The sequence below is a fragment of the Labrus mixtus genome, chromosome 5 (assembly GCF_963584025.1).
Source record: "Labrus mixtus chromosome 5, fLabMix1.1, whole genome shotgun sequence".
Taxonomy (NCBI): Eukaryota; Metazoa; Chordata; class Actinopteri; order Labriformes; family Labridae; genus Labrus; species Labrus mixtus.
Window position 1 is genome coordinate 9551533 of NC_083616.1, and position 13895 is coordinate 9565427.

Sequence of the window (13895 nt, forward strand, 5' to 3'; positions counted from 1 at the left end):
TATCATCAGACATTAAGGATATTATAAGTTTTGATTCCAGTTCTGAATGGTCTGTTTTCATTTTGACCAGTTAAGGCAGACTGCCAGGCAAACAGCCAACCAACAGGTGTTGCAGCCATGGAAGCTGACAGGCGAACTGGTTCAGATATAATTGATTCTACCGGACCTAAAAACCCTCTGCATTTTCTAAAAAACTCCTAGACCAGAAACATGTTAAAACAAGGATGAATATTGATGCTTTTGAAAACTGGAGAGAGGTTAGAACGCAGAAAGGTTTCTAGACCAACGAAGAGCTGGTTTAATACTGACGCTTCAGTTTCCACGACATGTCAACCTGCGAGCTCATCGACTCTAGGGAGGAGGGGTCGGGGGGGGAGACAGTTTCTCCAATGTTTTGAATTTGGACTGCAGTACCCATTTTAAATGCTAGGTGCCAGAGTTACAGTACATATTGCTCCTTTAACGTTACATTTGTTAGAAAACTCCAGAGTTGAGCAATTCAGGCTGCAAAAAAACTGCAGTTCCTCGATTGTAAACTTTAGGCTCATCGTGGCTGATTTAATCAACAGGGTAGTATTTATAGCTGTTTACTAGGAAGCTACAGAAATGCCTCAACAACACATCTTGTGTGTCACTAGATTCACTGAAAGTTAGGTAGACAGCATTTCTAATATGGCCATGACCATCATTTAGCTTCAAAATGCCTCTTAAGAAACCAGTGGGTGACATCACTGAGACTAAGTCCAAGTTTTACTGTTCAGTGTTTAGAAGTTCAAGGGTCAGATATGATTCTGCAGGAGTTTGTGGAGACTTAAAAGAGCTAAACAGGTGAATATTCATCCCCTACTTGTAAAACAACTTCAATGAATGTCATTGTTAGTATGTATCAGGATGTGAGGCAAACATTTTCCAAGCAAGTTGAAAGTCGTTCTCAAGTTATGTAGCAATGTTTTGTTTGCAGCTTGTTTCGCCGCCCTAATATGCCCAATCCAATATAACTCTGGGTTAAATAATTATGAACTGAGCCCATGCATTCTGTTGGACAAACTATGCAACACTGACATTTTTATTTTTTCTACTTGATATATGATTTATTGTTTAACAAATACATCCATACCAGGAAACATTCAACCAACTATGAGCTACTCTGTTGTTAGTTCATGTTTTAATGAGGTTTACCTGAAGAAAAAACATAATAGTTGCTTATTTAATAATATAAATGATTTATTATTATTATGTTTTTTTAAAGGCAGATGGCAGAAACAGCAGATGACATTGCACAATATTTTGTATTACCACTGTGATAGTGCTTTGATACTCTGTATAACTGGAACTTTTATTGTCTAAAGCAATATGAAAGAAATATAATCAATATTAATGAAGCACATTTAGGCACATCATTTCATTTGAAAGAGAAAGGTCCTCAAAGTGATCAACCACAGAAGAAAAGCCCAGAGCTGCTTCACTGATGGTATATGCTGATTTCAAACAGAGATTTCTTTTATATCCAGAAAGGTTTTACTTTAGGGTTCTGCTGTTTGTTTCGTATTATAAAAGTGCTGTGTCAGAGGCACCTTTCCATCCAACACAATCCATTCTTCATGCAGCTTTACATCGGTTTGCTGTCACACATGAGAGCGCACAAGAAACCCTTCAGTCTCGTTCCAGCCACAGCAGATAAAAGTGATTATTCACAAACTGAACGGACTGCTGGAGGGATCAAACTAATATATTTTCAAATTAAAATTCAATGCTAGTTTAAAGACTGCTGCTCAGCATTCTGCTGCACGAGCAAAGCACTGTCCTGCGGTAGTCATGCGTCTCTTCCATTTTTAACATAATCTCAACAATCAATCAGTCACAGCACAAAGAAGTCAATGGGCCTTGACAATATGTACCTGTCAGATCATTACCTCTAATGCATTAAGCTCTGATGCCTCTGATAGACAGCGGCAGCTCTGCACACAATTGAGCACTGCCCTGTCTCAGATGTAGTGACAGCCTTTTGTCCAGCCACCTGCCTGTGATTACTCAAATCAAAAATGCATAACCATTCTGAGTTATGGATTCATCACTTCTGACAGGGAGGAAGGAAGGAGTGGCATATCAAAATCTATGCTAGAACAGAAGAAAAATATACTAGTCATACAAAAAGCTTTTGGTAGGCGTTATAATTATATATGGATTTTAAAATTTGACATATGGAGCTCAGCGTATGTTCAAGCAGGAAGACTGGTTATATTCTCTCACACATTTCTTCAATTTTCAATTCAATTAAGCCACTCCCTCTCTTCCACTTCTCCCTGCTATGGTGATCAGCTGATTATGGGCGTTTACTCTTTAAGTAATAATCCAACCCGACTCTGCCACAACCTCTCACAACCAATCATCCTGGCGCAGTCAAATGTTTAAACCTGTTCTCTCTCTTCCACAGTCAGTTTGTCATTTCAGTGCGATCGCTGATACCCTCCTCCGCCCCAGGAACCTCCAGTCCAGCTCAGCAGAGTTCAGATACAGCCTCAGAAACCCACTCCTCATCAAATCCTGCAATCTTCTATCACCACAACCACCAGGGTCTAGACTCCATAAGGGGGTATCCTATCCTGCTGTCGGCCTCATTACCCCTCTGAGCACATGAAGTCGTCATGATGGAGTCTAATAAATAATTGTTCATTCTTAAGTCTCTCCTCATTGAAATAAGTTAAGCACAAATGGGGTTTTCTCCTGTTCTGTGCAGCACATTAGACCCAAAGTCAAAAGGAAATAAATAACTTGTTTTTATCCATATTGTTTAAGACCTAATGCACAATATATTACATAAATATCTAATATTGTGGATGCTGTTGTAGCAGTTCTCTTTTCAAATGAAGTTCCGATACTAATGGCACTTTAATAATTTATTAAAGTAATAAAAACATCATCCATTTCTTCGTCTGACAATTTTTAAAATTGCCCTTTATTTAATATCTTTAACACAACGGTGCAGATCTACAGTATTTTCTCCCTGCAGAGTACAAACGTCAAGCTGTTATATAGGCAACACAGACATTTACAGTAAAAACAATGAAATGTCTTTTACATTTTAAGGGTTCTTTTCTGCAGAATATAAAGTATTTTGACTCAATATTAGAAGGACATTTTAGCAGTGTTAATGGAAGAGCTTGTTAGAAGAAGGGTTTAGCTTTCAGCCGTTGAAGTAAAGTCGGCTGAAACTGTTCTGTACAAGATGTTGTTGTGATTGAATTAAAGCCCAAAAGAGAGCAAAGTAAACAGAAGAAAACATCAAGGCATATGTATAAGAACTGAAGCCAAACATAATCAAATGCATCACAGTGTGAACAAAGGTTTAGTGCCAGTTCTCCTTTTGCAGAAATGTGTCATTTGGTCTACACTATACACTTCCACATGTGCCTGTGCTAATGTTACCACATGGAGGCGGTCACTTTGAAAAGGTAGTCATGTCAACCAGACAGCTAACTGCTGTGGCTTTTTGTATGTCAGAAAGCTGTTGAGTGTTAGGGGGACCAGGATTCAAATTTGCAACATATTAGTATTTCTGTCATCGGCTTTAAGAGAAAAAAAGAGTCTTTTTATTCTGCTCATATGTTGAAACAGGTTGGGTTCCAGCTGAGACTTATTAGGGTGGGCTGGTAGAAATATTAAATGGAGAGTCTTTTTGTGTGTTTTGAAACAATTGGTAAAAGTGATGAAGCATGAAATGTGATGTGAATATGAAATTGGCCAAGTTTTGGTACATAAGTTGTGTTCACTGATATAACCGTCAGGCTCCGTGATCATTGTGTCTTAAGTCCCATTTTTTGTGTGTAATCATTCCATTAAAATGTTTTTTTAAAATAACTTCTCTATTTCATTCTATTGCAATTCATAAAAGAAATATTGAAGCAGGTAAGGTGGGAGATGTCAGGCGACAATATTAAGTTAACTGTCCCCCTATGATTGGAATACATTTAGGTAGGACTTATTAACCATGAAATCAAAAATCAAAAATTTTCTGAAACAGAGTTCTAATATAACATTTAACCTCAACCCTCAACATAGTACCCAGGCTTTAGCTGATGTAGGAGTAGCTTAATCTCCTTGTTTGGGTGGAATGAGACAACCCCTGCCTATTTTTATAGATTTGGAACTTTGTGGTAAGATAGTCGGTATTTTACATGTGTTTAACCCATGTCAAATCTGGACATGGGTTAAAGAGGAGGCGGAGCTTATGACCTGTACTGCAGCCAATCAGTAGAGGGGGCCCCCAAATATTTAAGCATGACTTTTGCAGAGCTGTCATATCGTCCGTCTTTTCACACAGTCTATGGCCTCAACACAGTCTCACAGAATATTTCCTCAATCACTACACCCAGGATATATTTTTTTATATTAAAGGTTCTAAATGTAATATCTAGCAATTCTAAATTGAAATTGCAGTGCAGCCCGAGTTCATGAATAACAATGAATTCATTTCTTTACATTAAAGTCAGACTTTGAAACAGTGTGCAGTGTGACGCCGGCTGCTCGACTCTGGTGTTTTCACTCTGTTGCACCACATCGCACCGACGCAGTGTGACTGAAGCTCACAGTCTGGCTGTGAACTCCAAGATAGATTTATGAGGAGGAGGTCTGCTGCTCAGACAACTACTATCCACTGATGAGAGAACACACAAACACTGCATCAGCAAGTTTGTCAATTATTTCAGTGGCCCCCCCTCCTCCTCCTCAGACACACACACACACACACACACACACACACACACACACACACACACACACTCACTCACTCACAATCCCTCCCTTTAAAGCTTTTACACAGATTTCCTCCATTCACCTTTCCTAATAATTAAACCTGATTAAATTGAAAGTGAGATAACAGCAATTATAAAAAAAGCCAATTAACAGAGGGCAGATGTGCTTTGTTAAATTTTATACGACATTACGCTGATGATATATGAATTTATGGGGGCAAAAGCCCTCTTTCAATTCAATGATTGGGAAGCTACGATGTAAGCCTCCCACACACACTTTGAATATAATGAGCATGAAGGAGCAGTACAAGGGAGTCCACCTACTCAGTGCGCTTCATAAAATGGTCATTAAAGAGAGAAAGGCGCACACACAAACTTGTGGCTTTAAACATTTATAATGGTTGGTAATTATACGGCGGTACTAACGCCAAGCTGTTACTGCAATTCTCTTTTCACCTCAAGTCTCGTAAAACGGGAAGTTACAGAAAACACCTAAGCCAAATTGAATTTGAGAGAAGGAAAAAAAATTTGCCTCTTTTTATCAGTGTCCTCTGTCACTGATCTCAGAAGCGCAGCACAGTGTACTCAGGCACAGCTGTAAGATAGCCTGGATAAAAATACCACCAAGCCAGGGATTTCTTCTGCTCCTTTCATGTTCTCTCAGCCTTTAATAAACACTGCAACCGAGTTAGTACCAACAAACCACACAAATTACAACACAGGTGTTTATCCAGAGCAAATTCACTTTAGACGGAGATTCATTCAAACGTTAACGACCACATGCACCTGATACGAGTAGAACTGATGAGCTGTCAACTTTTACTAATTGAGATTTCCTGAAATTCTTCCAGCGCGGTACAACCCTCAGATGGGGAGAAAAGTGAGGATATAAACTTCCATCTGAATACTGAATTCAGACCTCTTCCTCCCCTTTCACACGTGCACTATGCCCTTAGAAAATGTTCTTCAATTTTCCGGGAGGGCTTCATTATGGGAACACACACTGACACACTTTTCACCCCAACTTTATCCAGACTTTTCTACCGAAAGCCACAGAACAGTCCTCCAGTCCGACAGGGAAAATCTCCCGCCGAGAGGGACCATCATGTGTCAAAGCCAAGGACAACTCATTACAGCCAAGGAGTTCATCTGTGAGAGGGGTTTTAGTCGACATGTGATTGTCTTTAATTCTAAAAAGACCTAACATAAAGAGAACAGACATATTAAATGATATTACACTGGATATTATCTCACACAGTTTTCCATAAACCCACCTTTTAGTCCTGTGATTTGAGTCATATTCAAGTTTTCAAGTAGGCTTCACCATCCTCTTTGGTGTGCAGTATGTCACCCCACTCTCTCATTTCTTGGTCCTTGCTTGCTCAAGGACACGAGTCGCAGGGCTTAAAGGACTGCCAGGGGCAAAAAGAAGAGGATCTGGATGTACGCCACAGCACAGGGGCACAGGACCACAGCCGTGGATCTTTTTCTTTTTTTTTTTTGAAGACAATTATAGATTAAAACTCTCCATTGAGAAGCAGACTAAGAATCTCTGCAGGGTTAATACAATGTTAGAGTTCCATATGGGAAAAAAAATTCCTGTAGGACATGAATCCCATATTAGCATGAGGACAGACACACAGCCCAGACAAGAGGCAGCATGGGCTGTGTGCTTAGTACTTAAAGATGTAGACTGAAGGCTATCCTTGCTTGATCCCCTTTTGGATCTTGTTAAGCTCAAGGATAAGACGAAGGGAGGGAAGATTGGATATTCTTCTCAGGATTCCAAGTGAGGTGTCTCATTGGAACGCACCTATCGGCTACAATTATTAAAGAGGACAGACTTTTTACGTTTTAAAAGGAAAGACAGGTTTCTCTTATCTTTGCTTTAACCTAATGAAATTTTATTCAACCCATTTAAGGGAGCATTTAAGGTCTTGTTACTCTCTGCCCTGGTTAGATTTCTTCTTTGCAAAACAAAGAGTATTGTCACAATCACAGCAGAACACCAGAACATTTCCTCCCTAATTATGCTTCATTATGCTGCGCAGGCATTTTTCTACCACCGATCTGATCCCCTCATTTCCTGGAGCGTGTTATCAATTTTCATCACTATTCGCAGTCAGCCGTTGTGTCCTGCAGCTTTATGACACACAATGCTCAATTAGTATCATACTGGGTATGGATACTGAGAAGGCCTTGGCGTATGGCAAACATCATTATGATGCACTTGAAGCCGGTGAGTCAGCACTCATAACAGAGCCTCTGTCAAATCAGAGTCATCCTCTGAGATCTGAGGAAGATGCATCGTCCAAGTGGACGTGCACAATAGACGCGTGAGATGCAGTTTCAAAGTGTTTAGTGCTGACTTTCCTGAAATGCATGACCTTTGAATCTGCAGGGGATCAGTGTACGTGTTTCCTGTGTTTGAAACAACAAATTATTGGCTACACACATGATTAGTTCCTATGCAAAAAAAATAACAAGCTACAAATAGGAAACTTGTTTTTCATTGCATTTATTGTCTATTTTCAGATACAATGCCCTTTAAAAAAAAAAAAAACTTAAAGTCATTTGTTTAATTTGTTTTATAAGAGCGGAAGCCTTTAAAGGTAGTATCAGCCGAAGATGTTGACAATAGCTGACAGGAAACATTTTCCAAAGAGCCTTTTGGGTCATATTCGTTTCCCTCATGACAGAAGGGATTCATTAGTGAGGCCACAACTGCTCTTAAATCTGCACAATCTGGCTGCAGGGCAGTAAAAGTAAATGTTGCTCCCTTGTTGTGGCACGAACTGACTGAAGCAATGCCATGTGCACAAAAAGTGAAATTAACCTATCATTCTTTTTTTCGAAAAACTTTGGACAAATAGCAAGAAAGAGAAAGAAGAAAAAAAAGGAGACATTTGTTTGAAACAAGCAGTTTTTGTCATGTTATGATTTGAGCTTTGAGTGTCTCAACACTGAAGGTCTCTGTAACTTTTTCCATGAAAATATTATTGGCTGTGTGATGAATTTTGATGCAATAACCTGACAAGTCAAAAGGTAATAAAGCCCCCAGGCTTCCGTTGCACAAGAGAATCCCTGTCACATTGAAATATTCATGAGATAAATGTTATTTAAGGCAAGAGCTGCTGTTGTACAGGTGCAGAGCTTGGGACACTTGCTGCAGTGGCTTCTTTATAGTGCAGAATAAAAAAAACTGCACACAAATTCATGCGTATTTTTGTTCTATAGTTTTGAACAATGATGTTCCATGCAAAAAAAAAAAAAATACAGAATGAGAAATTCAAATAAAATCCACAAACAGCAGAGACTCATTGGATGTTAATGCCCTGGATCCCCCTGTGTCTCTGATGTGACCCTTACACAAAACCTCGCTTAAACTCTCCATGCATGTATGCCTCATCAGCATCAGTTTATATTCAATGTATATGATTGCATATTATTTGCCAGGATAGGACACCTTCCCTCTGTTGAATCCGGGGACCAGAAGACAGAAAATGAATTAGGCTGAAATAGTGCTTACCTCCAAAAAGTAACAGCACCGACTGAAGCGCTATGATATGCAACATGTTTCTTGGGACAGCTGGGAAAGCGAGAATCCACCCCCAAAACGAAGACAAATTGGCTCAATTAGGACGAAATCCTTCTCGCGGCATCGCTCGTCAAAACTGGATGAAAAAAACAATTGAGTAAAATCTCATGCTTCATCCAGCGTTTCCAAATGCTACAAAAACAAAAATCCAAGTGCGTTTGGAAAACAGTTCAGACAGCCTGGTCAATAAAGTGTTGCCTGTCAGTAAAATTCAAGAACTAAAGATCATAAACTTTAGCGCAGCTTTACGTCACTATTTGAGACATTTTTGGAAGAGAAACGCGGAGACACCTGCTAAAATGTTTGAGCCCGAAGTGAAGCGTCTATCGTCATCAATGTTGACAGTGATTCGAAATGAGATCAAAAAATGATTTTCTGCAACAACAAAAAAAAGAGTCAAACTGAAATTGTTTTCAATCCCTGATTCTTAGTCGGTCAGTTTTTGTCTGCTCAGTATCCTCCGCATCCCCGGGGCTCCCGAAGTTGACCGCTCTGCAGTGAGGAGAGTCTGACACTTCTGGACGTATAGAAGCCTTTCTAGCCCAGCATCATGTATGGGAAATAAATAAAAGTATAGAAGTTCAAACTGCAACGTGGGTCAGCATAAATCCACACCCAGGGAACCTCAACGTCTCGTGAAGTCCTGAGCGCAACTCCAGCTGCAGGCGGCAGCCACAGCAGTGCGCGCACAGCTCCGCTCCCAGTTTAACTGCCAGCTCTAATTACACTTTGGCATCAAGTGGCTCAAATATTCCGCGAAAGTCCGGTTTCAAGCCTCCATCTTTCGAGGTTTATGTACACAGGCTGGAGGCTTCATTTCCAGCGGAGCTTACGCATTGTCAGCCGTCCAATGCGCGTCGAGAGGAGCCGAGCAGATACAGCAGTGACAATAAGTGACTGTGGCGCATGTCGGGAGGCGGTTGGCTCTCTGCTTACACATCAGTCCTCACAAGTAGAGATAAAAAAATAAATAAACAAAGACACAAAATCAAACACTATTTAAACCAATTACAATCACATTAAACCTAAAGTCGTCGTTCCTTAAGAACTGTGCGTTTACAGGTCTCTCGGGGCGCGTTTTTTTTCTTCCAAAGCCATATCTTAGCCTCTTTACTTAAAGTCCTACAGTTTCCTCACATAGTTGCCCTCTGTGGACGGAAAAAAAACGACTTTAAAAAGTTGTTCTCGGACATGTTCAATTGATTGCTTGATTGCGTCACTTGGCAGGCACTAGTGACCCCGTGTGGCCTGCGAGCTGAACTGAACTGAACTGCTGCTCAGGTGTGGAGTGGAGGTGGAGGGCGTAAGGCAAAAGACACGTAAACTGTATTAAGTAGGGGGATCAAATTAAAAATGTAAGTGTAAGAGAGCGGAACAATCCTGAATTTCAATAGAAAAAAAAAAGTCTCCGATGACTTCATGACTCTGAACCTTCTCCTGAGAGAGATGCAGTGAGTCAGTCACTGCAGGATGGTAGAGGGCTCTGGTGCACCAAAGTCAGTTTTCCAATGTGCTCTCTTTTTCAGAGTCCTTCTACTGGGAAATCTTCATCCATTTATTCCGTTTTCAATACTTGTTCATATTTAGGGCTGCAGAGGGAAATAAATCTGTCTTCCTGTATGATCCTGATGCAAACTTCTGTTTGATTTAAAAGACATCCAGAAGATAAATCTATTAGGTGTTGTCCAACAAACGTCTTACAGAAAATATACCTTCAGCTCTGACCTTTGTTCATACAGGCACTATGATCATGTTGCAATCATTTAATCCATTAAGCATCAAATCATAAGTTTATCTCAGGAGCAGGTCTAGACCATACTCTTTCTTCTTAATAGTTACAGAGACCCAACATGAATCCATGAGCAAGCACTTAGCAAACTACACTCATGGTGGATTCATGGTCATCTGCCACGACTGGATGGGTAAAGAAAGGGGAGAAGGAGGGAGATGCAGACAGAGAAACATGCCCGCATCATGTCTGTTCGTCTTTAGATAGACTTGTTGGGACTGTGTTACTTTACAAATGTTATTGTTTTAAATGAATTCATCAAAATAAAAACCAACTGAGCGCAGACATTGCTGGGGTATAAAGTTTATTACCGTAATCTGATAATTGATTCAACTGTGAGCCACGCAGCAGATTTGTTTCCTGTGCGGAGCAGATGGTGTTGTGAGGGAGAGATAAAACAGATTCATGAACATTCGATACAAAAATATCACACGAGTTAGCCACCATTCTAACTATTCTAATTACGAGCATTGTTTCGTTTTTTCATACATGCCATGCTGGGATTGTTGTGTATTGTTGGATTACAAAAGATAGTCATGCTGTTTGCGATATGATGAATTGAATTAAAACTTACTGGGAATTTTTTTTAAAAAGTCAGGCATTGTTTTTTTTTTATTTATCTCAAATTAAACACACAGCAAGGTAAGGAAGTAATGGAGTTGTCTGAAATGATTTTTTTGTAGATTACAGGCCCTAAATGAAGCTAAAATTAAAATAAAAAAACACATCAGCGCCAAGCTTATTCGAAAACTCTTCTTTGATTCTTCGATGTGGTTGCAGCACTTATGTCTGAAAAACAAACCGAGAAAGGAAATCATAGAGCCACTCTTTCATTCACCCAGATAGAGCAGAGGGACACTACTCCACTAAGTTGTTGTGATGATGTTCGCAAAAGCAAAATCTCTTGGACCACTAAATCATGGTTACAACCCCCACATTTGTCATAATTTAAGGTTTTTCTGGCTGACTTCAAATTCCATTTTTCACTTTATTGTACCGTTGCCTTTGCTTCCACCTAGATGTGTGCAATTTGATCTTGGAAGCAGACTTGCTCTTGTACAGCTGCAAAAAGCATTAGAGGTAGGGGACGAAAATATTGGTTTCGAGCATCCACTTCCCTGGCTGTAATCGTGGGCTGAAACATCACTCACACAAAGGTTGGTAGTCGTCCAAAAGTAGCCGAACTGCAGCCTGACAGGCAGTCAAATCCCTTGAAGCCCACTCTACACTGAGGTCCATTCAACTGCTGGAAATCAGAGCGAGCACCAGCAGAGCTGGAATGGCTTAGGTTACATCTCCTGTCGCTGCAAGTCATTACAGAAAGTAGACTGACTCCTCTCAGCTCTGCATATGGTAAGTCCATTTCCCGGCTTAAATTACTCTGACTCAGACTGCTGTATAAACTCACAAACCATCAATCTCCCTCCAAAAAAAAAAGATAAGACACACTTGATTTGGAAATGGGAGTTTCAAAACAGCAAGAGAGACTCGAGGCAATATTAAAAAGAGGACTGGGAGGCAAAAATTTAAGCCACTGTGTCTTGTCGGAGGTGATGTTTAGACTCTGCGAGGACATGTCTTGAGACTTTGAAGTCTGGAGAAAGGTCTCAAGCCTTTGATGTCTTGGAAAAGATCTTGAGGCTTTCATTCAGTGCAAATACACAGAAGACTGAAATGTCAGGAACATGACGATACAACAAACTGCAATTTCTGACTCCGATCACCCTTATTTAACAGGATTGTAAAACACAGATTTCATGTCAAGGATACTAAAATATATTTCTGGTATTATTCTTTTCATATTTTTGTTGGATATTCAGATGTTAAGAATATCAAATGGGTGAGTGGAAAGACACTAGAGGCTGTGTTTCTGAAGTTTCCCATTGTCACCCTATAACCTTCAGTGATTCCCTGGGGTATATACGATCCTATATCCTCTGTATTATACATAATGAATCGTCCCTTGTGTCTTCTTTTTTGGTGGTATCCTTCATCCATGACCTTAGCCAGCCTCGGTGGCTTGTCCTCTGGTCAGATGGCAGACAGGGGGCCCAAATTCATCACCACCTTTCATTCTCCTCCCCTGGCCTATCTGATCTATGATAGCATTAATAAAAATCCTGCTGCCGAATGCCCCGTCGCCCTCTGTGCCCTGCCCACTCCCAGCCTGCACAGATTACCACCAGCCCTCCACAGCCCATTAAAACTGTATTTACTTATCAGCCTCTCTGGGGCCGTCACTCTGTTTTCAAGACTGATGCCCAGAGGGAAGGCAAAGGGTGACCTTCCGATGGCCTGGAGTGCGCCAAGTCACTGGTCCCCAATGATTCGTCCTTATTTTGCTGCCAAAACTCCACCGAAAGCAATCAGAACGGCTCAAACAAGACGTAAAAACTTAACTAAATCTGCAAATGAAATGAGACAATTATGGGTGTCTCTAGGTGGCAGCTACAGTCAAAACTGCTGACGCACCTATAGTGTTTGTTGTGAGCTTGGCTCCTCTGTAGATGGCGTGAGTCCAAAAACTTACTTTACATTCACAGTTGTCATTCAAAAAAAGAAAGTTCATAAGGCCAAAAATTCAAGTCGTATATGCCAATCTATTTATACAGGAAACAACAAAAAAGCTATTCAAGAACTCAAAATCACACTTCTACATGATCTGCTCCAGTGTCACATACCACACAGTGTTTCCACGATGACCTCTCTGAGTGCACAACACTTGCTGCTCCATTTCTTGGCGCCTATTCACAGTGCCATCCAGAGATAAACAAATACAAATAATGGCTCCAACTAAAACTTTTCATTGAATTTAGAATGCATTTATTTGAAACAACTTTTGGGTACTATACACATTTTTTGATTAATAGTTAAATAAAAACCCCGTTACCACTCTCAGATTTGTCCATCAAAGGGAGAATGTGCAACATTTTACACATAAATATATCAAGTGAGTGCGAAGTGTGAGTCTCATCAGCAGTACTGTTGTCAGAGCAGTGTTTACATCATGTTTACGGCCTTGTGAATAAAGCTGTTTTAGTCATGGACTAGAAAAAAGAATAACATAGCCCGGATGTCACGTAAGTGTGTTTAGATCACGGTCATTACGTGTCAATTTATGTGCAATATGAAGCCATGAGTTAACTTAAGCATGCTAACATTAGCCTGCTAACACAACAATTCATGCCACAGGCAATTGCAGTTCCAGCAAAGGACAATTTTGTCCGCCGCTTGCGCTTAATGGTGCTTACTTATGGTGCGTTCTGATTCATAACTCCTTTGTGTGAACGCGAGTGGAGAGGGGTTGTGTGCCGCTGGAGGAGAGCGGAGGCTTCTGAATAGCGGAGGTGTCTCCAAACAGCAGTTTGTTTTGGTTTCACGCTGGTGCTTAAGGGCGACATCTACTGGATCAAAACGTTGCACAATCTTCCTTTAGGCTAAATATGGAGCTAGCATCAGACAAAAAAAATGAAAACAGCTTGATACAGAATGCCTGGCTCTTTCCAACTGTTTCAAAAAGCCTTTTAATACTTTTAAAGTTCACGCACATCATGTCTGTTCAACCTGTACAAAAGCAGAATTATAAAATCAACATTTTACAGAGGTAACGGTCACACTGTTTTTCAACTTGGACCTGTAACTTCCCTTTGTCTACATTGTTTTTTTGGTAGCAAAGCCAAAGTATTCCTCTTAATAGATCAGAGAACCACTTATATGTAAAAGTGTTTTAGCATTTCAGTACAGACTTGTTGTTTTC

General features: G+C 40.3%; 2 protein-coding genes across 4 annotated transcripts in view; both read right to left on the bottom strand.

The window, feature by feature from the left end:
* si:dkeyp-14d3.1 (transmembrane protein 132C) overlaps positions 1-9470 on the bottom strand; it is a 165768-nt gene extending 156298 nt beyond the window's left edge. The window contains exons 1-2 of one of the 3 annotated variants that reach the window (XM_061037662.1): positions 8641-9469; positions 8281-8425 (exon numbers count right to left, since the gene is read on the bottom strand). In XM_061037662.1, the coding sequence (XP_060893645.1) occupies positions 8281-8326 (46 nt within the window). In that variant the 5' untranslated portion in view covers positions 8327-8425; positions 8641-9469. Of the gene's footprint in view, positions 1-8280 lie in introns of all 3 variants that reach the window. The other 2 variants (XM_061037664.1, XM_061037661.1) reach the window with 2 other exon arrangements.
* adamts13 (ADAM metallopeptidase with thrombospondin type 1 motif, 13) overlaps positions 1-13895 on the bottom strand; it is a 370029-nt gene that overhangs the window by 307248 nt on the left and 48886 nt on the right. The gene's annotated exons all lie outside the window — the stretch shown is intronic.